We start from the raw sequence: 23,447 nt of genomic DNA, 5'->3' as shown, positions 1-23,447 counted from the left end.
TGAGGTGGCCACTCTCTTAAAATTTTCACAGCAACTTCCGGGTTACGTAAGGTCGGATTCAGATCTTTTACGTATAGCACCATCCTGTTTGGGAATTGTTTCCTTTTTTCGAGTTTTTAGAAGCAAGAAGAAGTTTGAGAGAGAAGTTCAAATATTACAGTAAATGATATTTAGTTCAAATATTCATAAACTAAAGAAGATAAGGATTATAAGAATCAGATTTCTAGATTTGTGTGGATTTTATAAAAACTTGTGGTCTACACAGGGAAAGCTGCATGTGTCTTTGTTCGATAAGAATGATAAATGTTTTATTTTTAAAATAAAATACTTTATTTTTAAAAAATTAACTGGACAGTTGAAACTCTAAATTTCAAATTGCATGTCTATCTTGCATTTTTCAACTTGCATGCTAACATTTTTTTATCAACATGCATTGGCCTTTCGTATATTTGTTACGACTTTTGCTGAACTTTATTGCAAACTTCAAAGTCTTTGTCTTTACATTTTTTTCTAAGTATTTAATATGTAGATATTTTTATCAAGATAATGATAAAAGAATATTCTTATGGATAATTTAACCATAATTTGATATATGTAAAGAAATTTAAACTGTTATCTATTTAAATTAAAAAAAAATTAGAATCCATATATCATTTGAATATAAAAAAAATTAAAACCCCAGAAAATCCATAGTAAGCAAAAACAAATTAAGAAGTCGCCAGTCTTCTATTTGCGAGTCCTCTTCCCTGGTCTCCTATAATTTAGTTCATAGGTATACATGACAAAGATTATAAACGAATTTGTACAATGTTTTCATCTTATATATAACATGAACAGAGATGATAATCTTACAATTTCATCATTTTCGACTCATCTGGAATTTGCGGATTGAGTATTATTTTCGTACAAACTGTAGAAGATATACTTTTTTTTCCTGTAAAGTTAGAACAGAAATAATACTTTAATATTTGTTCAAAAATACTGAGCAATAAATATCATCAAATTAAATGTATACCTTGGAAAACTTCAATAACACCCCATCGAATAACACAAATTAAGTGATCACCCCGGTAAGATTTATAAGTATCGTAGAATTTTGCAGCCGATCTTTCGAATAACTCACACCTTATTATGGTTCCACTAAAATCCAAGAATTAAAACTTTATGCTTCAATATAATTCAAGATCATAATTTTGTATAATATATATATATATATATCTATAATAAGAGTATTTAAATTCACCTGAAATCACGTAGATCAAAAGATATTTTGTGGTTAATAGAGTTATCTTCTGCTCTGCTATTTATTGCAAAATTTTCTTCATAACTTTGCATCTCAACGTTATCTTCATCCTCATCTAAATCTTGGATATATCTATCCTCATTATGATCATCGTTATCACCATTATCTGAATGGTATTCGACCTCATCATCGGTTTCTTCATCAATATCATCATATTCTTCATCCATTACATCATAAGAAACATCATCTTCTTCGTCGCTTCCTTCTTGTATATAATCAGAATCGTCCTGATCTCCAACATTACTGTCGTCATCAGATTCTTCAAAGACTATACAATCTGTTCTGAGTGATCATGGTAAGATTCGTTTTTCTTTTTTTCTAAACCAAATTGAGTACAATACTTAAACAACTTACGAATATTGTCACTTTGTGATGCGTCATCAGATTTCTCATGATTTTCAGACTTATTTTTCTCATCATTTTTTTGTAATTTTCTGAAATTACAGCTGAATTTCCCAACATTGACAACCTTACCGATGACGTCTGTATAGAAATAGAGTTAGTTCAAATACAAATATGTACTAATAATAATTGAAATTAATTTTATAATATCTAAAAACACTCCTCACCCACTAAGTAATCTTCACATTGTGTACCATCATTAATGAGTTTTAAATCGACGAAATCATAGAAATCTTCCCCTCCAACAATTGAATTCTCTTTGATTGTGGTATTATACAAAATAACAATTTTGTAACGATGTTTGGTAGCTAAACATGAACCATTCTGCTCAACAACCTTAAAGTCTTCGAAATCGAGCCAATCACCAACGTTGAACTTGGAGACAAAACGATCATAAACATCTCCACGAAAAGAACATTGGACCTTTACACCCTAATAACACATAGTATTAATATTGTCACATAATGTGATTTTATATGTCAAAATAATATGCTCAACGCTTGCAATTCAAAACTTTCAGGTATAACTGCATATACGCTTTATTTTTGGAATACATAATGAGCTAATTATTAGAATAAAGTAAATACCTTAATATCAGATAAGACCATCTCCAAACATGGACCTTTTTCTTCCCACAAACACAAAACTTTCACACGTATTTTCCATTCATATTTCGATGAATTCAAACGCGAAACATCATCGAAAAGGCTATACCTAACCATAGTTTTCTGTTTTTTGTTTTCTTCGTTGTTTTAGGTTGAATGTCAAAAGAGTCGAATAGACGTATATATACATGTAATTTAATATATATTAGATATTTACTTTTTTTTTGATAAGTGATATATAAGAATATATGTTTACCATTTTTTAAAAAATATTTTGTATAGATCTCCAGACATAAATATCTTTATTACACTTCCATTTATTTTAGAGATAATAGTAAACTTCTTAATGTTTATCATTACGACTTTTAATGCGTATATATATTTTCCATTTTTACATTAATCGTGATATTAAACTTTATTCTGTTCTGTTTTGAATATGGAATACATCTTAAGTTTATCCACCCTGCTTGACATAACGTAAAATTAATAAATTTTAATATTCCATCAAAAAATAATAATTATTACATTTTAATAAATTCAGACTGAAAAAGTTATATATAAACCATTTTCACATACTTAATACGGGTTCTTGATTCGTTTACTTCTATCATTCATATATACAATTTCAGAATTTAAAATATACAATCTCACGATATATTGAAATTTATATAATATGCAAGAACTTCAGCTTTTGGTCGATTGTATTGCTACTAATGTAATTTCGGTACGCACATTTTCATTTTTAACATGTCTCATCTCATTTACTTTAAGAACGTCATTATAAACACTGTCAATTTTAAAATTAAGCTTTATAGGAATATTATTCTTTCATAAATTATTCATCCATATAAAACAATATACAGAAAACATCAATTATAAGATCTCAGAACATTCATCATATTATTCTCTAAAATATGTTCTTCTACTCGCTTCATGCCAGAAAATTTGCTATGACACCAATATTTTTCTTTCCATATGCATTCTGTTTTTAAATAACAAAATATGTTAGATTAGATATAATAAAATCTAATAAGAATATATTTTTGGTAATTACCGTGTATCTTAAATAAAAAGGAAACGACTTAGATTCTTTGCGATAAATTCCTTCTCTGCATATAATATCAAAGAATAGGGTAGAGTTAAAGATTTACGAATAAATGTTAGTATCATGTTTTATAAAAGGTTTAATATCAGGGTGACCTTTAGACACAAATTGTTACTGTGATAATACCAAACTAAGCAATTTTAACAAACGTTATAACATTATTTTATCAAAGAATCAGGGTTAATACTGCTGTTTTAATATAAACAACTACCGAGTAATAGTTGTAATACGTCGTATTGCTAACCCTGCATCTTTCACATGCTGAATAATTAATCAATCTAAATTATGCTATATCCGAGAAAATAAGATTAAGTAATTTTGAACATTAACATTTAGTTAAATTAAGTTTATACCATAGATTTTGGGATACTATTGCACCAATAATAACCTTTCTACAAAAAAAAAATAAAGTAACTTCAAAATATTAGTATGATTTCTAAATCAAAAGTATAATATTAATAATCTTTCTTATAAAATTTTAAACAATACCTGAGTTTCAGCATACGAACATTGGTGGATTCACCTAAATGAAAACATTCGATAGACTTTGCCACCTCTACCTATTGATTTATATTTAATTATTAGAGCCAGAAACACATGAATAAATGTCAATAAAGATGATAGAATAGTTTTCTATTACAATTACCAAACATCTTTCATTAATAGTAGCATCTTCCGAAATGTTCCTGTAACTATAAACATCAGTCTTTTAATTTAGCAGCATCAAGGTATAAAGGAAATTAGTTTAGGTATACAAAAAAATATATATATACACCTAATTTTCTTGTGTGGGCACATAAAACTAAGATCACGACCATCTACTAACTCACCTGAAACATAGGAATTAGTATAATTTGATTTAAAAATATTTTAATAATTCAAGAAAATATACAATATTATTCAATTAGTAAAGAAACATTACACAAAGTTTTTGTGATGCTTGAACTTGCATTCCAAACAAATACTACAGAAAAAGGATATGAATAATTAGAACACGAATACGAATACAAAGATCCATATAAAAGATCATCAAGACTATAATACAAATATAAAGTCGAGAACATGAGAGTAATTTAGGGTTTCTTCTTATTTAAAGATTTCGAATTATGGAGAATGGTTAGGGATGTACCTATTTATATTAACGAATAACCTATATTTTTAGGGTTACAAAGAAGTCGTATAATTTGGTTGGGTTTTCTATTAAGCCCATTATTATTTCAGGTTTTATGGTTTTATAACTTATAGAAATCACGTTTTTGACGATTATATAGATTAGATAATTAAGAAAATTAATCTTTTTAATTTTTTTAATTAATCTAAAGAGTATAAAGGTCCAATTTTGAATCTCATTAATGGAAAATTAGTAATCTTAAGTCTGAGGATGAATGTAGTGCGTTTCAACAACTTAAATAGAGAATAAAAGCTTGTCCGAATTTTTTTTAAGGGTAAACAACGTCAATTTTTGTGAGAATGGTTGTGAGCCATTTCGACTTCTCCTTTAATATATTAGATGGAACGTTGAACACACAACCTTCTTTTTTTTTTGGTAGAACGAAGGAGGTTATACCTCCTTCAATTTATTCAACAAGAAAAAAAAAAGAAATTACACATGAACATGCCGTGGTCTCGTAATCCCACAAACATCCGCAAAGGCAAGCCGATCAACAGTTTCCGGCATAACATCAAAAGAGTGAAAACCTACACATAAAGAAAAAGCATATTTAGCTAAACCATCGGCAAGATAGTTAGCCTCTCTATGCACGTGAACAATGCGGACTAGCCAGTCCTTCAAAATGAAGTCATAGTACAATCATACCAGGAAAGACAATAGATGCAGATCACTGATCCCTGTCTGTAGAAACCTCACCACCATCTATGAATCTATCTCCAGCTCTAAGCGTGTGATCCCGCAATCCCACGCAATGCGGAGTCCATGATAAACGCCCCACAGCTCTGCTAAAGGCGTCGAGCAACTGCCAATGTTCAGAGCGAAACCCCCTCTCCAATGGCCACCCTCATCTCGCAACACCCCTCCGGCTGTCGCTAACCCAAGATGACATGACTGTTTGAGTAATACATGACTGTTTTTCAAAACTCGAATCTCGATAAATGCTGGAAAATAAATCTAGAGATTATTTCATTTTATGTATTATATGATGATTCAATAAAACTAAAAATTGTTAAATAAAGATGATAGAAAAATTATAAGCTTAAATCTTACCAAAAATTTCTAAATATTTATGATAAATTATTTCTATATTTTAGATTTACATCTCTATCAAATTTTTTCTTCTAATAAATAGTTATGCTTTGTCTTCGAAAATGAAACAATTATTTATTTCTGGTTGTGCACGAAACCGCTATAATTAATCTATAATTCACTCGAAACATTTAACGGAGAACTTAAGAAAAACAAAACTTGTTATGTTTCTGAACTTTTGAATTTAATTATGAGTTTGTTAGCCCATTTCACGGAAAAAATCAATTAATTAATCTGTTCTATATAATCATCATTTAGGATTATTAGATTCTCATGAAGCTGATCAGAAGTTTTTGAAATCATCGGCATAATTTTTTATAACTCGCCCATCATCTTTTTATCTTCAAGATCACATGTTGATTTCACGGAGATTGAATATCTTTTCAAACACCTTGAATTAGCAAGGATGTATCTCACAGGTTCCTTTTCTTTGTCTCTTCCTCCATATTCTCTCCATTCAAAGATTTCGAGATGAGTTAACATGCATGAAGGTTGCAGTCTAAGATCATCAAGTCAAGTCTTCTTCTGGTTTTGGCTTAAGTGTGGGAGACTCTCTAACCCATTTGAGGGTTCTCTACATTCAGGTGGTTAACCTGGATAACCGAGGATTTATTCTAATCCGGTTTAGGTTGTATGATCCGCTAAAGTTTTGCCACGCGTCTCCTTCCTCTCTTAGTTATTCACACGCTTCGCACGTGAGAAGGGTTGTTGCATCTTTATGTTTACAAAATCTTCTTCTTCCTCATTAGAATTGTTTTGTATCGTGTAGAGCTAGTGAGAGAGAGTTGTAAAGAGAAAAAGAGACAGAGATCGGTGTGATCTTGTAACAGTTGTGGTGAGCTCGAGTTTGAGCTGAGTTAGTGGATTCCAGAGATCAAACTCCGGCGAGACGTAGTTTAACCACATCGGTTAATCGAACTCATTAAATCGTGTGTGTGTTCTTTTTTGCTTTCACTCAATTCAATCTTAGATCAGATAAACAGAACTTAATTGGCGAATTCGTTTTCACAAATTGGTATCAGAGCAAGGTTTAGGCTTCACTTTTCAGATCTGATCAGGAGGATGACGAATACGAAACTCAAGGTGGCGGTGTTCGATGGATCCGGTGACTTCTCTCTTTGGAAGACGCGGATGATGGCTCGCCTAAGGATTCTAGGTCTCAAGGAAGTTTTGACGAAGCAAGAGTCGTTTGCTCCTCTAACAGAGGCAAAAGAAGCAGATCCGGATAAGAAAAAGAAACAGATCGAAGATGAAAAGTCAAGCAGAGAGCTGTGTGAGAAAACGTTAGATATCAACTTCCTTAACGTCGATGACAAGGTTCTAAGGAAGATCAATCAATTTAAGACAACATCTGAGGCATGGTTAATTCTCGAGCGACTGTATCTGGTAAAGTCTTTGCCTAATCGAGTGTACTTACAGCTCAAGGTTTACAACTATAGGATGAAAGACTCGAAGACTCTAGATGATAACATAGATGAGTTCTTGAAGATGATATCAGATCTGAATAATCTTCAGATTCAAGTTCCAGATGAGGTCCAAGCCATCTTGATCTTGAGTTATTTGCCAGAGAAATATGACATGCTGAAAGAGACATTGAAGTACGGATGTGATGGAATCAAGATGGAAGACCTCATCAGTGCTGCGAAGTCCAAAGAATTGGAGCTTCATGATGAATCTGGTGCTTCTAACCAGACAGGTGAAGGCTTGTATGTTCGGGGAAAGGGATTTACAAGGAGCTCAACGAGTCAGACAGATCAAGGCAACATTATTGGTGGATTGAGATTTGAATCCAGAGAAGGAAAGAAAGTTTGTTGGTTCTGTGGGAAGGAAGGACATTTCAAGAAACAGTGCTACAAATGGATTGAGAGGAACAAGAATAAAGGTCAGTCTGATGGTACTGGTGAAGCAGCGATGATCAAAGATGATGCAAAGGACCTTGTCGGCTTGGTGGCTTCTGAGGTTAATTTGATCATGGGAGAAATCACTCAAGATGAATGGATAATGGACATTGCTTGTTCTTTTCATATGACACCGATAAGGGAATTTTTCATCGAGTTGAAAGAAGTTTTCTACGGTAAAGTTCAAATGGCAAACAACACTCATTGTTAGGTAAAGGGAGTTAGTTCATTTAGATTTCAAAATTCAGATGTAACCACATTCTTACTTCATGAGGTTAGGTATATGTTTGACATCTCAAGGAACCTGATCTCGGTTGGCACACTCGAAGCAAAAGGATGCGAGTTCAGAGGGGGGAATGGAGTCATGAAGATTGTAAAGGGTGACACAGTTTTCATGAAGGGAGTAAGACGTCAATCTCTCTATATTTTTCAAGGCAGTGCAAGAGTTTCAGAAGCTTGTATTGTCGAGTCAAGGAAGGTTGTAAATGAGGACAAAGGAATTGCCAAAGCTTTGTTGTGGCATAGTAGACTGGGACATATCCGTCAAAAAGGTCTGCAGGTATTAGAGAAGATGGTATGTCTAGAGGGTTGTGGATCTACTAAGATAGGTTTCTGCGAGGATTGTGTTATCGTTAAAACACAAAAGGTCAGTTTTGGTCCTGCTCAACATGTTATTAAAGAAAAACTGGATTACATTAACTCAGATCTTTGGGGATCTCCCAATGTCTCAATGAGTTTAGGAAGGTATCAGTACTTCATTTCTTTCACTGATAATTTTTCGTGGAAGGTGTGGATATATTTTCTACGTTTCAAGGATGAGGCCTTCAAGAGTTTTGTTAACTGGAAGAAAATGGTTGAGACTCAATGAGAGAGAAAGGTTAAAAGGCTTCAAACAAATAATGGTCTTGAGTTCTGCAATCATTAGTTCGACAGTTTCTGCAAAGATGAGGGTATAGTGAGGCACATGACTTGTACTTACACTCCACATCAAAATGGAGTTGCAGAGAGGCTTAATCGAACAATTATGAACAAAGTGAGAAGTATGTTGAGTGAGAGTGGCCTTGGTCAAAGGTTTTGGGCCGAAGCAGCTGCAACATCGGTCTATTTGATAAACAGATCTCTTTCATTTTCCATTGACTTCAAAGTTCTTGAGGAGGTGTCGTCATCAGCAATGCCATCGTTAAATGGTCTGAGGAGGTTTGGTTGTTTGGCATACGTTCATTCTAGTGAGGGAAAGCTTGAGCCTCGAGCTAAGAAAGGAGTTTTTACTGGTTATCCAGAAGGAGTTAAAGGTTTTAAAGTTTGGCTTCTGGAAGATAAAAAGTGTATTGTCAGCAGGAACGTTGTGTTCAGAGAAGACGTCGTGTACAAAGAAATAAAATCTAGACAACAATCAAGTAATGAACAAATTCCTTTAGGTACTGTTGATGTTTCTAGTTTTGATTTTGCAGGTATAGACAGGGAAATTCAGAATTTTGTTCAAGGTGGAGTCATCACGGAGGCTTTGACTCAGTCTCAGCAGTCATCTGGTTCTCAGCTGATTCAGGAAGCCGGAGATCAAGGGAATCCTATTGTAGGGCTTAGCGGTTATATGTTGGCTCGAGATAGACCTAGGAGACAGATCAATCCTCCGGTCAGGTTTCGAGATTATGAGGTGGGAACAGAAGAAAAGGATCTTACGGCTTATGTTTGTTGTATAAAATAAGCTGGAGGAGGTTCAGAGCCTTCAAGCTTTGAGGAGCTGAAAATGAATCACTGGCTTGCAGTTAAGTGGGTTCTCAGGTACATTCAAGGTTCAGTTAGAACATGTTTGAACTTCAGCGGGAGAGGGGATTTCATAGTTACTGGCTACTGCGACTCAGACTATGCTGCTGATCTTGATCATAGGAGATCAATCTCTGGGATGGTTTTCACTATGGGAGGTAATGTTGTAAGTTGGAGATCGTCACTTTAGAAGGTTGTGGCTCGGTCGTCTACGGAGGCAGAGTATGTGGCATTGTCAGGAGCCGTAAAAGAAGCAGTTTGGTTGAAAGGATTGGCTGAAGAACTTGGTTTTCCACAGCAAACAGTTGAGGTTCACTGTGACTCTCAAAGTGCAATAGCACTTGCGAAGAATGATGTGTCTCATGAGCGAACCAAACATATCTCTATGAAGTATCATTTTATCAGGGATCTTATTTACAAAGGGGAGATTACAGTTATGAAGATTCCTACAGAGTACAATTCTGCGGACATTCTCACCAAGGTGTTACCTATTGCCAAGTTTCAGGAAGCATTACAAATGCTTCGGGTTACCAGAAACTAGTCTCGTCCTGCTGGACGTTAAACGGGTATCCGGGTTTTTGGATAAAAGGATCTTAACCAAGTGATTGATCTCAGACTAAGGTGTAGATTTGAAGGTTGTAGTCTAAGATCATCAAGTCAAGTCGTCTTCTGGTTTTGGCTTAAGTGTGGGAGACTCTCTAACCCATTTGGAGGGTTCTCTACAGTCATCTGGTTAAGCTGGATAAACCGAGGATTTATTCCAATACGGTTTAGGTTGTGTGATCCGCTAAAGTTTTGCCATGTGTCTCCTTCCTCTCTTAGTTATTCACACGCTTCGCACATGAGAAGGGTTGTTGCATCTTTATGTTTACAAACTCTTCTTCTTCCTCATTAGAGTTGTTTTGTATCGTGTAGAGCTAGTGAGAGAGAATTGTAAGGATTGTAAGGAGAGAAAGAGAGAGAGAGATCGGTGTGATCTTGTAACAGTTGTGGTGAGCTCGAGTTTGAGCTGAGCTAGTGAATTTTGGAGATCAAACTCCGGCGAGACGTAGATTAACCACATCGGTTAACCGAACTCGTTAAATCTTGCGTGTGTTCTTTCTTTCTTTCACTCAATTCAATCTTAGATCAGATCAACATATCTTAATCGGCGAATTCGTTTTCACAATGCATTTAGGAACTGAACACGTACGATTCCAAGAAAGTGGCAAATTCTCAATTTCATCGGTGTTCTTGTTAAGATACAAGAGAAAGATTAAAACATCTACTTAAATTTTAGTTCACCGGAAGTTGTATGCGCATGATTGAAATAATTAAGGGAACGAGTACGAACCCAGTCGATAAGAAGCAGTTTTAGTTTTGGAGAATTTTGAAGTAAAACCATAAGTGGTTCCAACCAGTTAAAATCATTTGGTTGTTGTATCCTACCCTCTACAAGCTGAGAGAATTTATTGGTGTTACAATACTTAACCTGCCATGAATATATAGAGTCACTACATAAGTGGTCGTTTGAAATATGACCACTAGAAACAAAAGTTATATTAAGAGAAATTAGCCCTGGGCATTCGGGTCCGCGGGTCGGATCCGGGTAGGAACCGATCGGATCCGGTTCTTTCGGTTACACAGATTTTTTATCCATTTAACAACCGTTAAGATTCGGTTCGGATATCGGTTCGGTTCCTCTCGGTTCCGGGTCGGTTCGGTTCTATAATTTGTGGAACCAAATCAGAACCGAAACTTGAATATTCAATCTTTGGTTGGGGTAAAATGGATCCATTTGTACCCGAATGTAGCAAAATACCCGAAAATGAAAACAAAAAGTTGAGACATCAAAGTTCAAACTTATTTCCTAACAACAAGAGACATCAAACACCAAACAAGAGACATCAAAGCTCAGACAACAAGAGCAAGACAAACAAAAACTTGAGACATCACACTCCAAAGTTCAGACATCAAACTATCAAAGAGAAAAGATCAAACTTGAAACTTGAATGCTACTTGAAACGAATGCTACTTGAAACCGTCCTTGTCTCCTTGGCTTGGCTCCTTGCGAGTTGAATTCATTTCAGGTTCAGGATATCATACTCTACATAACAAAACGGACATCAAACTTAACATTCAAACTTAAAATTCATCAAAGAGATGAGAGATCGAAAGTGTGTCATCAAAGAGACATCAAACTTAAAATTCATCAAAGAGATCAAAATTTGATTTGAAATTGGAACTCACTCTAGTACTCTACAGTCTTTGCAAGTTGAACTCAGGATCAAACTCTACATAACACAACAAAACAAAAGATCAATTTTCAGAAATAGAAAGTAAAAAGCACATTTGAGTTAAAAGAGTTTAATAGAAGATATTATTACCTCGCATGAGCTCATCTTGCAACTCCACATCCGCAAGCAATTGTTGGATTGTTATCACTCCCTTTTCATTGACATGAATCTCACATTTCATCCATTGCTCTGTGCACATCAAGACTTCAATCATGTAGTGGGTTAAGCAGCTTCTTTGTGGGTTTAATATCCTCCCACTAGTGCTAAATGCAGATTCCGATGCTACTGAAGACACTTGCATTGCAAGTATGTCTCTAGCAATAAGTGATAGAACCGGGAACTTTGGGCTATTGATCCTCCACCAAGATAACAAATCATACTCAGCACCATTTAGAAGGGTCGGATTCTCCACATTTTCTTTCAAATACAACTCCAGCTCATTTGATGAATCTTGAATTCCTAGTTCTTTAACCACCTCTTTGTAGATATTCTCCATGCTTTCATAACCAACGGTTCTCTCAAAATAATCACTTCCAACTTGCTCTTGAGACTGAGAAGTTGCTCTTTGGGACTGAGTAGATGTCTCTGATTCACCACTGCCACTTCTATTGACTAAAACACTATACTCTGCAAACATATCCTTAAGGATTTGCAAGACTGAATCATGAAGATGAGTAGCCTCAACACTATTCTTACCATAAAGTGTGTCAAAACAAAGCTGAGCAAACTTCATCTTCTTTCTTGGGTCGAATATACTTGCTACTATCAACAACTTATTCATTTCAACCTTCTCTCCAAAAGGATCCCAATACTTCTCTAATTTCTCTAACATAACCAATGCTTTCCATCTCAAATTTGCATCAGGACCAGTACTTGCAAATAGAGAAGTAATGTTTTTTATGATGGTAACCATCTCATTGTATATCTTGTGGGAGCACACAGAAGTTGAAGCTGATAGTACTAGTGTAGACTTGTAAAAGATGACAAGAAACTGAACCAACCTCTCAACTGCATCGAAATCCTTCTTGACTGATGGTCCAACCCTTTTTGTCCCATCCACTTTTTCCTCAAAGTAGCCATTATAGACTTTGTCTTCAGCTTGCATCTTTTCAAATGCCACCCTAAACCTCAAAGCTTGTTCTAACATTAGGTAAGTGGAGTTCCATCTGGTCTTGAAATCTAAAGGTATGCTTCCACTTTTAACTTTTGTTGTTTCCACTCGAAGATCAAATGCTTTCAATCTGTCTGTTGTACCTCTCAGAAAATGAATTCCATTCCTGATGGCAGCCACACTGTCATCTACCTCTTGCAGACCTTAGATGCAAATAATCAAATTCAATATATGAGTGGCACACCTTAGATGCAGATAATCACCCTTAAGAATAAATGCATCATTCCCATTAAGTTGTGTAAATGTTTCCTTGAATCTCCTTATTGCTGAACTGTTAGCAGTGGCATTGTCTACGGTGATACAAAAGATTTTCTTGATGTCCCACTCTTCCATACAATCCATAAGAACCTTGGAGATTGTTGAACCTTTATGATCCGGAACATTTTTGAAACCAATGATCAGCTTCTTTAACTCCCACCAAGCATCAATATAATGAGCAGTAATGACCATATATCTATTTCCAGTATATGGAGCCACCCAAATATCGGTTGTTAATGACAACCTCTGTTTATTCTCCTCAAGCACCTTCTTCATAGCTGCTTTCCTCTTAACAAACATCTCCACAAGATCTCTTGTTGCTGTTCTACGAGAGTGCGGCTTATACAACAGAACTTTGGCACAAAAGTGTCTCCAAGCTAAGCACTCTATGAAAGATAATGGCAGCTCAGCTAAAACCAACAACTCATTAGAAGCTTCCCGAAACACAAATTCAGACACTTTACTCAATCTAAGATCACCATTAACACCATCAGGACTAAACACATTCTGCTTTTTTCTGTATGAGCAGCTTGCCATACCTTGTATGACTTGCATGCAGTTAGTAAATGCTTAGATAAATTGGAGGTACCGGACTTGCTTGGACATTTCATTTGTTTCCCACAATAATGAAAATTGCATAAGTCATTATTGCCCTTCTGTTTAGTAAAGTGTTCCCAGACCCACGATGTCACTGCTTTCTTCTTTGTGTTAGAACCATCCTCAATACCTCCTTTACCATGTTTCCTCTTGTTGTTAGCTCCAGGAACAAAACTAGGTGAATCAACATCATCGTCTCTTTCACCATCATCTTCATCACTCAATGGAAACTGATCATTTGGTGGAGGAGGATCAAAAGACGCCATCTGCAGCATTAAGAAAAAATATTTAGCCATTGAACATGACAGCTTACAAACAAGACCAAAACATTGAACATTACAATTTACACCAACGAAATTGTAAAAATCAGATTAAATCTTACAAACCATACATCACAAACACTCTTACAAACCATACATCACAAACACTCTTACAAATATCAATACGTACCGTTGCTATGTTCAAAGCTAAATCGAAAAATATGAGAGAAGAGAGCATAAACTTGTCACCGGGGTAAGACATAATTAACTATTATACTTGCTTTCTCAACGCAATGTGTGTTTTCAATAGTGCAATAGTCTCCCGTATTATCATAGACGACGATTGTCTTTAGAGCAGGACAATCTATAAACAAAGACCCTCTAATATCTCCTCTACCATCATTCGTATCATACTCATACACTAATATCTCTAACGAAGATACATTCAAATTGAAAATATTCACGTTGTCTTCAAAATTTCGTTTCACATGTAGTTGCATCTTATAAGTTCGATATGCATTTTTCCAAATTGAGGGTAAATATACAACAAAAATAAAATTTCAATATATTTTTTAAAGGGAATTTATCACAAATGTATTTTGATTAATTAATAATATTATTTATTTCTATGTTTTTAAGATCGAGTTTTCATTACTTTTTGCATTAACGACCATCATAAGCCATCATCTATTGGTTGGACAGTTGGTTCCTCAATACAAATAGGGAACTAGAAGTTTATTGTTTTATCATTTTTTTCTTTTCCTCTTCGTTATTTTGTATTCTTATTCCCCCTATTCCTTTTTGTTCTTCAATGGATTACCAATTGAAGTACATGAGTTAAATATAATTTTTTATTTTGAGATTATTTATCTATTCATCTCTTTAATTATGGATATTTTTTTTTTCTAAAAAACATTTTATTAATAAAATTTAATTATCATTTTCACTATGATGCTACATGTTGCATTTTTAGAATAATTTATATCTATGAAAATGTATAATTAAGGAAAGTAACAGTCACAGTTTTTTAACAGTTTTTATTTTTGTTATGAATCAAATTTTAAAAGAAATATTCTCAAAATCATTATTATTTCACTACTTCTTTAATTTTCAATTTCATTTTCATATTTCGTTAACTAATTTGTTCATCAAACGAATTGGAAGATTTGTTTCTCGAGAAAAGATTTGTAGATCTTCTTTACCATAATTGTAGAATATATATATTTTATAGATCTTCTATAACTGATCTAAGAATTTTTACTCCGTGATATTAGCAATGTCTTCCTTTTTTTGTTGATTGTGTCAATATTAGCTACTTTGTATATCTTATTACAGTAGGGGGCGATTAAGCTTCTTTCTGCTCTGCTCTTCGTGTAAGTGTTTTTTTTCTACATTTTAAAGATTGACTTTTAGGGTTTACTTGTTATCGGATTTGGGAATTTTTGGTGTTACGGTTTGGTCCATAGAGTCGTACGTCTAATAATCTTATGGTTTTTATTATGTTTGCTTCATAAATCGATCTGTGCCATGTCTATAATATTATTGTAATAATTAAGGCTGTCATCCGTAAGATCTAAAATCCTACACTTAATCCTTATTTCCGTAGTTTGGAGGCGAGAGATATGTCCGAGATCACTAATGAAACTTCCGGAGAGGGCACTTTGACTAACAACATTCAAGATTATGGTTAGTATTTTCTTTTGGGCAAACCGGTTAGTATTAACATTCTTTGATTATACAAAGTATTTTCGTAGTGGATTTAAATAACTCGGAAATTGTTATATAATTCCTAGGATCAAGTCCCTCTAAACTATATGGGAAATTTACATGGAAGATTGAGAAATTTACACAAATCAATGAGCGAGAGATCCGTAGCAATGCTTTTGAAATTGGTGGACACAGTTGGTATGTGAAATGACATATTGATAATAATTAAGGTTGAAACTTTGTAAATTTTGTAAGCTTTTTTGTTTTCTTTATTATTTACCTATGACAGGTATTTGTTAGTTTATCCACGAGGGTGTGGTGTTACCAACCATCTCTCTCTCTTTCTATGTGTTGCAAACTACGAGAAACTTCATCCAGGTATAAATTTTATTGTTTGTTTTGTTTTATCTCTCTCGATTTGTAAACCTTTATCATCATCATTTAGGTTATAACATTTTGAGACAGGTTGGAGTCATTTAGCTCTGTTACTGTAGCTGTAAAGCATAAAAATCCAAAGAAAAATCCAAAGAAATCGAAGTCTTCAGGTTATTTTCTGTATCTATTAACTTTATTTGAATCAGTATGATAACGCAGACAAACTGAACACGTTCTTCGCAGATACGTTTCACCAGTTTTGGAAGAAAGAGCATGACTGGGGATGGAAACAGTTTATTGAGTTACCTAGATTACATGAGGGGTTCATAGATAAGTTTGGTGATCTTGTATTTAAAGCTCAAGTTCAAGTAATTAGGTAAATGCCAAGATTTAAATTATGATATCTCTTGAGTGATATATGTATCTAACAACATATTATTCCATGCATGCCACCATTAACATACAACCAATTTTTCTTAATTACTTGTAGAGAGTGTGTGAACCGACCCTTTCCTTGCATTAAAGGTCGGTATAGGAAGGAACTTGTTAGGGTTTATTTAAAATCTGTAGAGGAAAAGTTCCGGAGCTTTGTGGAAGAGAAAAGAAGCAAGTTTGTGAAGTTGTTTGACGACAGAAAGCGATGGAGGAGGTAATTTTTTTCATGTTTTTTCATGTAAGTTCGTTCTTCATCAAGAACGAACTTACATCCACTTTGGTGATGGATTTCTTGTTTTATGGGTTAAAGTCTCTTGAAGAGAATAAGAGCCATTTAGAACGACTTGTAAAAGTGGTTGTGAAATAATTGTTCCGCAGTAACCAAGTTGAGTCCGCTATGAAGAGTCTTGAAGAGTCCACTAAGAATGACAGAGAAAATGATGACAAAGAACTCGCTTTGAGCACTATTGATGAAGACGAAACTAAGACTGAGAGAACAACTGATGCCAAGAAGTTTCCAGCTGTAATTGCTAACGTGGACAATGATATGTGTATTGTCAAAGAACCGATGTTACTTCTAAAGAGATTTGTTCTTGCGCCATTGCCTGAAATGGGTTCTCCAAACCTTGTGCAGGTTAGTTTTCAGCTCCTGTATAGCTCCAGAACTATTAGAAAAAATTACTTGTACATGTTGATAATATTTTTATTTTTCTTTTCAAAAATTTCTTTAGCTTAGGAGTGCTGCAACACAGCATGATATGGAGACCGATGAGAAGCAATTAGCTGATTTTGGTAGATGGGCCTTGGAAGTATTTGTTCTTGACCATATCTTCTGCAACAAAATTGAATTCGCATACGAAGACGCTCTTGCATTGGAAAGGCAAGAAGAGCTTATTCATGAAGAATAGCTTATAAACAAAGTCAACAAATGTTTTGTTGGGAAAAAAAAATGAATGAATTCTTTTTAAGTGTTTTTATTCATTTATTTGTAGAATGTTCTGGATTTTAAGACGTTTTAAGATAAGCTTTCTAGTTTTTAATTATGTGATAAAACCTAAGAAGAAAATGGTGGTTATGTTTTTTTTTCTCCTTAACTCGTTCGATTCTTATACATTGACTAGCATATAGATTCTGTCTTTAGTCCACTAGTGTATCGTTTTAACTTTCTAAGCAGGTTTAGTTTTAACTTTTAAGTATGTGCTGATATGGTTTAATATGATAGTTTAGTACTTTAGTTTTTCTGTAGTATTGTTCGTTACATTTTTGTTAATTAACAAAACTAAATCAATGGTATATCTAGTTATCTACTATGGGTTACACATTGGATGAGACATTTTGCTGAAATGTCACAATTACACTTGTTGCCTTTGGTCAAACAGGTTATAATACAGAAGTCAGTCTTGAAACAAAGTTTTGGCTTATTTTAGTCAGTCTTTTCTGTTGTTGATTAGTTTCAAACTTTCGATTAATGAAGAAGCATGAGAATTGAAAACTACAAAAAGAGCCCATAGTTTCTCTAGTTCAACCATAACTGAACTAGGACTAAAACACTCATCAGATTCAGGTCTAACCTTAAAAATCGTAAGTTAGTGCCTATGCATAGTTAGAAATTCATGGTTTTGGACCTTTTTGGTTCACTTTTGTCACTACTACTACTACAACTATAAAAGCTAAATTTATTGTTACATTATTCATTCTCTTTAAAGTCTTCGCTCACACGTCACAAACTGCAAATCACTGAAATGATTACTAAATTAATGAAAAGCTTTTGGGATATTTTAACATAAAACGAAATTATTTTCTTCTATTTATTTTATTAGTTTCTCCTTTTTGTTTTTTTCTCCCAGTTTTTAGTTACCAAATAATGGACATGTTCCATCTGTAGTCTGTACCAAGCACAAGCAACATTGCTTCCTTCATGCTTTGACCCTTAAAGTTCAAACGTTAACAAAAAAAAACAAAATTCTCCATTTCAATCTTCTTCTTCTCCAATGGGTTCAACATCCATTGATGAAGATCGCGTGGAAGAGAGAGAAGAACTCATGGTGTCTTACAGTGAGAACAACAGTCAACCTATGATTAAAAAAGCGCACTTTTTGAAACCATGTGTCACCTCCATTGAAGGTATGCTTCGTCCAGCTTCTTGTCCTGAGTTAAAGGCTTCGTCTTTGTGTGTTTCCTTTCGTGGGTGGAGGTTACCCAACAAAAAGTTTCAGTTTTGGGCTAAAAAAATGGCTGCTTTACACAAACCCACTTGGTTAAAATCTGGGATTTTTGAAGCAATCAAGGCATGAGGCATCCACTTACAAAATCCAGAAAAACCCGTCTTTGATTCTCTCCCTAGCTCAGAACTGGTGTCCTGAGACCAATACCTTTGTGTTCCCTTGGGGTGAAGCAACCATAACCCTCGAAGATGTCAATATGCTTCTGGGTTTTTCGGTTTTGGGTTCGTCTGTACTCGCTCCTCTTGAGAGCTCAGGGATGAGAGAAGCAGTGGAGAAACTGGAGGAACGAGAGGAGGAGAGTATGAGTCAGGATTCATGGATTTCAAGCTTTGTAGATGATAAAATGGAGCATGAAGCATTTCTAGTGTTGTGGCTTTCGAAATTTGTGTTTCCAGACAAGTTAGGCCGTTCGGTTAACAGTGATGTTTTCTCAATAGCTGTTCGTCTAGCAAGAGGTGAAAGGGTTGCTTTAGCTCCTGCGGTTCTCGCAAACCTATACCATGATTTGAGTCAAATCTGTGCTTTAGCCTCTACGAAAAACGTTTATCCCAATTCTCTGTTTAAGCTTGTCCAAGTATGGATATGGGAGAGGTTCAAGAGTATAAGACCAGAAGCTAAGGTGATACCTTGGGGGAGTAAACCAAGAATTGCTCAATGGAGCGGTCTGAAACAGATATTTGGGGATGAGGGACTGATTCTTTTTGATGGTAATTTTGATTGGCGTCCCTATACTGAACCTTAGGAGAATTGGAACCCACCTCGGTTTTACCTTGAAGATGCTAAGTGGGTGAGGATTGGTGAGAGTCTTGATGGTGATGACCATGATGAGTTTGTGTCGTTTGCTAGATGTGTGAGAGTTTCTAAGCTTGTTGGTATAGGTTTAGTAGAGAACTACTATCCAAACCGAGTAGCGATGCAATTCGGATTGGCGCAAGATCTTCCTGTTTTGGCTACTCATCACAGCAGAAACTCCACAAAAAAAGAAGCATGGGATGATTACAACACATCTCTTGATGGTTTAAGGCTATACATTCCTTCTCGTCTTGCCACAGCTTCAGTTACTGCAAGATACCGAGACTGGTGGACGAAATCTGTTTCAGAGAAGCGGAAAAAATCGACCGAAACTTTCAATGTAAGCAGTACAGTTGAACATTATGATGATAGTAATGATGATATACTTCTTAAGGTATTGCCATTGAGCCAAATCCTTCAGAAGCAGAAAGCCAAGCAGTGGCCAAACAAGAGACGCAAGCGAGCTTGTGAGGATGATGAGAGTTCTGATACAGAAGATGATGATAACATGACCATTGATCAGAGGGTCAAATCTATGAAGAAGTGTAGTGATCATGTAGAGAATACTGAAGGAGAAAGAAGTAGACTTGAAGTAGATAACAAGAATGTTTCAGGCCTTCCTCAAAAGCTTGCTTATGGAGATGAGACTGTAGCAACACAAGCAACAGAGCAAAAGAATGATGAAAAGAACTCCTCAAATCCTTCTGATGAAGATGTTGTTACTGATGCTGAAAGATTGAAGCAGAGAAAGGTAGCAACCATCGCTCAGAGGATCAACTATAGAAAGAAGTGGGCCAATATGGAGAATACTGAAGGAAAAGGAAGTAGACTTGGAGTGGATAAAAATGTTTCAGATCTTCCTGAAAAGCTTAATGATGAGACTGTAGCAACAAAGGAAACAGAGCAAAAGACTGAATCAGTAAGCAAAAACCTTTCAAAGCCTTCCAATGGAGCAGCAACTGAGAAGCAAGAAGATGATGAGGAGAGATTGAAGCAAAGAAAGCTTGCAATAGAGGAGCTAGCATTGAAGATGGAAGCTCGTATTTTGAAAGTAGAGAACACATTGGCCAAGATCAAACAATGGAAACTCGGAAGAACTCACACCAAAACTTCTGTTTCTGCTTAAGAATGGCTTCTATGCAAAAAAAAAAATGATAACTTTTGGTATTTTTAGTGGAATTAATCAAAAAAATTCGTAATTTTACTATTTTCACTAAAGCCACTTCACATTTCTTCTAGCGTCTTCGTCTTCTTCTTCTCCAATGACTGCTCTCTCACTCACACTCACATCGTTACCATTCTCCTATGCGTTTTCCTCGACCACGTGCAAATCACGTGCCTCTCCTCCACGTATCACCGCTGTATCGTTGTTGGATTCTACCCGAAGATCGGAGCTTCGACAAGATCGTCGGCGATCAATTGAAGCAGCCGTGTATGGTGACATCCGCAGTTCCGATTTGTCGCAGGTGATGGAACTGGAAGATGAATCTGATTTCGAGAAGCTTCTCTCATCGGATAATCGGATCTCCATAACAGGCTTCGGTTCTCTTCTCTCCGGTTAGTACACTTCCTTCCTTCGTTTTGGTGCATTCATTTGAATCATTCATTGATTTGGTTGCTTTAACAGAGAGAAGCGCGAGGAGTACATTCCCAGATTTGGAGAACTTCAGAATCGCGAAACTGCAAGGATTCAGAAGAGTTTTCGCACACTCCGCTCCGATCTTCTTCGAGCGTGGCATCGCGAATCCTGTAACTAAGGTTCTCATTCTCAAAATTGGTTCTGTATTGGGGAAAAAAGAAATGGAGAGCTACCTAGGAAACTGATTCTGAAACTTATGTGACATGAATCATAGATTGTAGATATTGATTTTGGGATTAGATATACAAAGACTCTTCTTCTTTAGGTACTGATGATTGTGATGAAATGAAACCAGGAGATTTCAAGTTTGAGTGTTGAGCCATGTGAAGGAGAGAGCCTTGTGGTTACTGTCTTTGAGATCAAAAGCTCTGAGGTATGTATACCTAAAGATAACTTAAGTGCTTCTCTCTTTTGTTACAAAGTAATATGTATTCTTCTTGACGGTTTTGATACACCAAACAAACAGATTCCGGCTTTTATACGAAGGGAGCTTGAATTCAGGTTTCTTGCTGTGAGTCACTAGTTCCTTTGTCTTCTCTTAATTCCAAGATATTTAGTGATAGATATGTCGTATTGTGTTTGACACTGCTAATACGTTTTCCTTACACATATAGGTTGTTCCTGAAACATTGGAAGGCAAACCTTACACCAATTCTGCGGTTCGTCTAGTTTAAACGAATCTTTGTTCTTAGTGACATTTCTTTTGTTTGTTTACTCTTTGCCAAGTCTGAGTTTTTAAGGCATGAACAGGTACTTTGTAGTCGATACAGTGATGAGGAGTTTCTCCAGATTAGATGCAAAGGTTGGTTAGGCCCTTCCAAGTCTATCTAAGTGTATCAAATTTTGAAGCTATTTTAGAATTTATTCATGTTTTGTTTTTCTGCAGGAGACAAAGAGATTTACTTTCAACATTATGGAAGATTCAACATCGAGAAGATATGGCGGGACGACATCTTACCTTGTCGTCTCTATCTAAGACACTGGTACACTCTCCTTACTTTATCTAACTTTTAAGCTAAATGATCAGTTTAACAGACCAGCAACCGTAACTTGTTTCAAATGAAAATGAGAGAAACATGTGTTGGCTCAAACAACAACTAATACTGTTTAACCAAAACTTAGTTCTTAAACTTTTGGTAGTTGGATAGAAATCTCATAGCTTTCCTCTATATTTGGATTTAAAAAATTTACACGTTGAAGATTCTCTTGTATTTGCAGTGTGTTGGCTGCTAAGAATCTTGGAGATGAAGCTTACAATAACTTTCTGGATCATACATTCTTGGGAGATCGAAAAACAACCATCAGAGAGTATTTAAGTACCACAGGGTCTGGTATCATGGAAGAAGAACCCCCGGAGGCTCTCAGGTCTAGATATGGAGGTTGATCAAAAACCAAAGATGTAAAGATGATTGTTATTCTGTCAAATTTGAAACTTTAAAAATAAATAAATAGACTGATAGGTGTTAATGTTTTAATATTGACAGCTTTAATTTAACTATTTTGACAAAAAAAAAAAAAAACCTAAAATCCGAGATTAAAAGAAAAAAAAAAACATCAACAAACCCACATCGGAAGTTTTGAGAAAAAGGGTGTATCTTTGGGGCTATAAAAAGAAACGCGTTTTCTCATTTTATGTAACCCGTTTCTGTTAGAGGTGAAGGATGATCCGTCAATGATCGTTTAGAGACGGCGGATCGTGCCGGCACAGAATTTGACGAACATTATTAAAGGCGAGTGGGCCTTGCCTTACTTTGGTTGGGCCTGCCCGTCAATTTTTGGAAGCCTCGATCTCACAATCGAGGCTCTGCTGAAACCAAATTAATATAGAAACTTCACCTAACCGGATCAACCCAATGAAACTGAACCAGTCTGAACGACATTTCACATTTAATGTACCTTAATTATTTTCCATTTAGGCATTTACCATATTGCCATCAAATCGAACTGAAAACTGAGTCTAAACTATTAACTACTGTAATGGATCTTCATGAAACCAGTGCATATGCATCAAATTTAAGTGGAGGCTATTGTTTGAGAGTTAGATCAACACAATAAAGGTATGAAAAATGTTGAACAGTGAGCAATAAGGATAATCACAACCAAGAATTTTGTTATTCCATTAATATCTCTGTACATTTGAAGGAAACCAATGTAAACTCTGTGTATAAATATTTCTAATGTACAGATGACTTGATGAGGTGAGGGGAAGCTCATGAAGCGTGTGAATCACACTCGAGCTCAGTAATTAAGAGTTCCATCATCTTTTTATACATTGGCATATAATGATCATTTATCATTGTTCTCGATAGCCTAATCTTTCTATACAGTTCTCTTGGCGTCTCATATAACCTTACACGCTCCACTGTCGTCGTCGT

General features: G+C 35.2%; 1 protein-coding gene and 2 pseudogenes across 1 annotated transcript; all 3 read left to right on the top strand.

Annotated features, from left to right (window-relative positions):
* LOC104718788 lies at positions 15,522-17,324 on the top strand (annotated as a pseudogene).
* Positions 18,406-20,585, top strand: LOC104718787 (annotated as a pseudogene).
* On the top strand, positions 20,629-22,549 carry LOC104718785. The gene is made up of 8 exons (XM_010436593.2): positions 20,629-20,990; positions 21,061-21,191; positions 21,368-21,445; positions 21,539-21,583; positions 21,687-21,731; positions 21,823-21,874; positions 21,959-22,055; positions 22,291-22,549. The coding sequence occupies exons 1-8, from the start codon at positions 20,696-20,698 to the stop codon at positions 22,454-22,456; spliced, it is 909 nt and encodes a 302-aa protein (XP_010434895.1). The 5' UTR covers positions 20,629-20,695; the 3' UTR covers positions 22,457-22,549.

Source organism: Camelina sativa, chromosome 10 (genome assembly GCF_000633955.1).
Source record: "Camelina sativa cultivar DH55 chromosome 10, Cs, whole genome shotgun sequence".
NCBI lineage: Eukaryota > Viridiplantae > Streptophyta > Magnoliopsida > Brassicales > Brassicaceae > Camelina > Camelina sativa.
The sequence above is the reverse complement of the archived record's forward strand: the minus strand, read 5'-3'. Positions and strand labels throughout refer to the sequence as shown.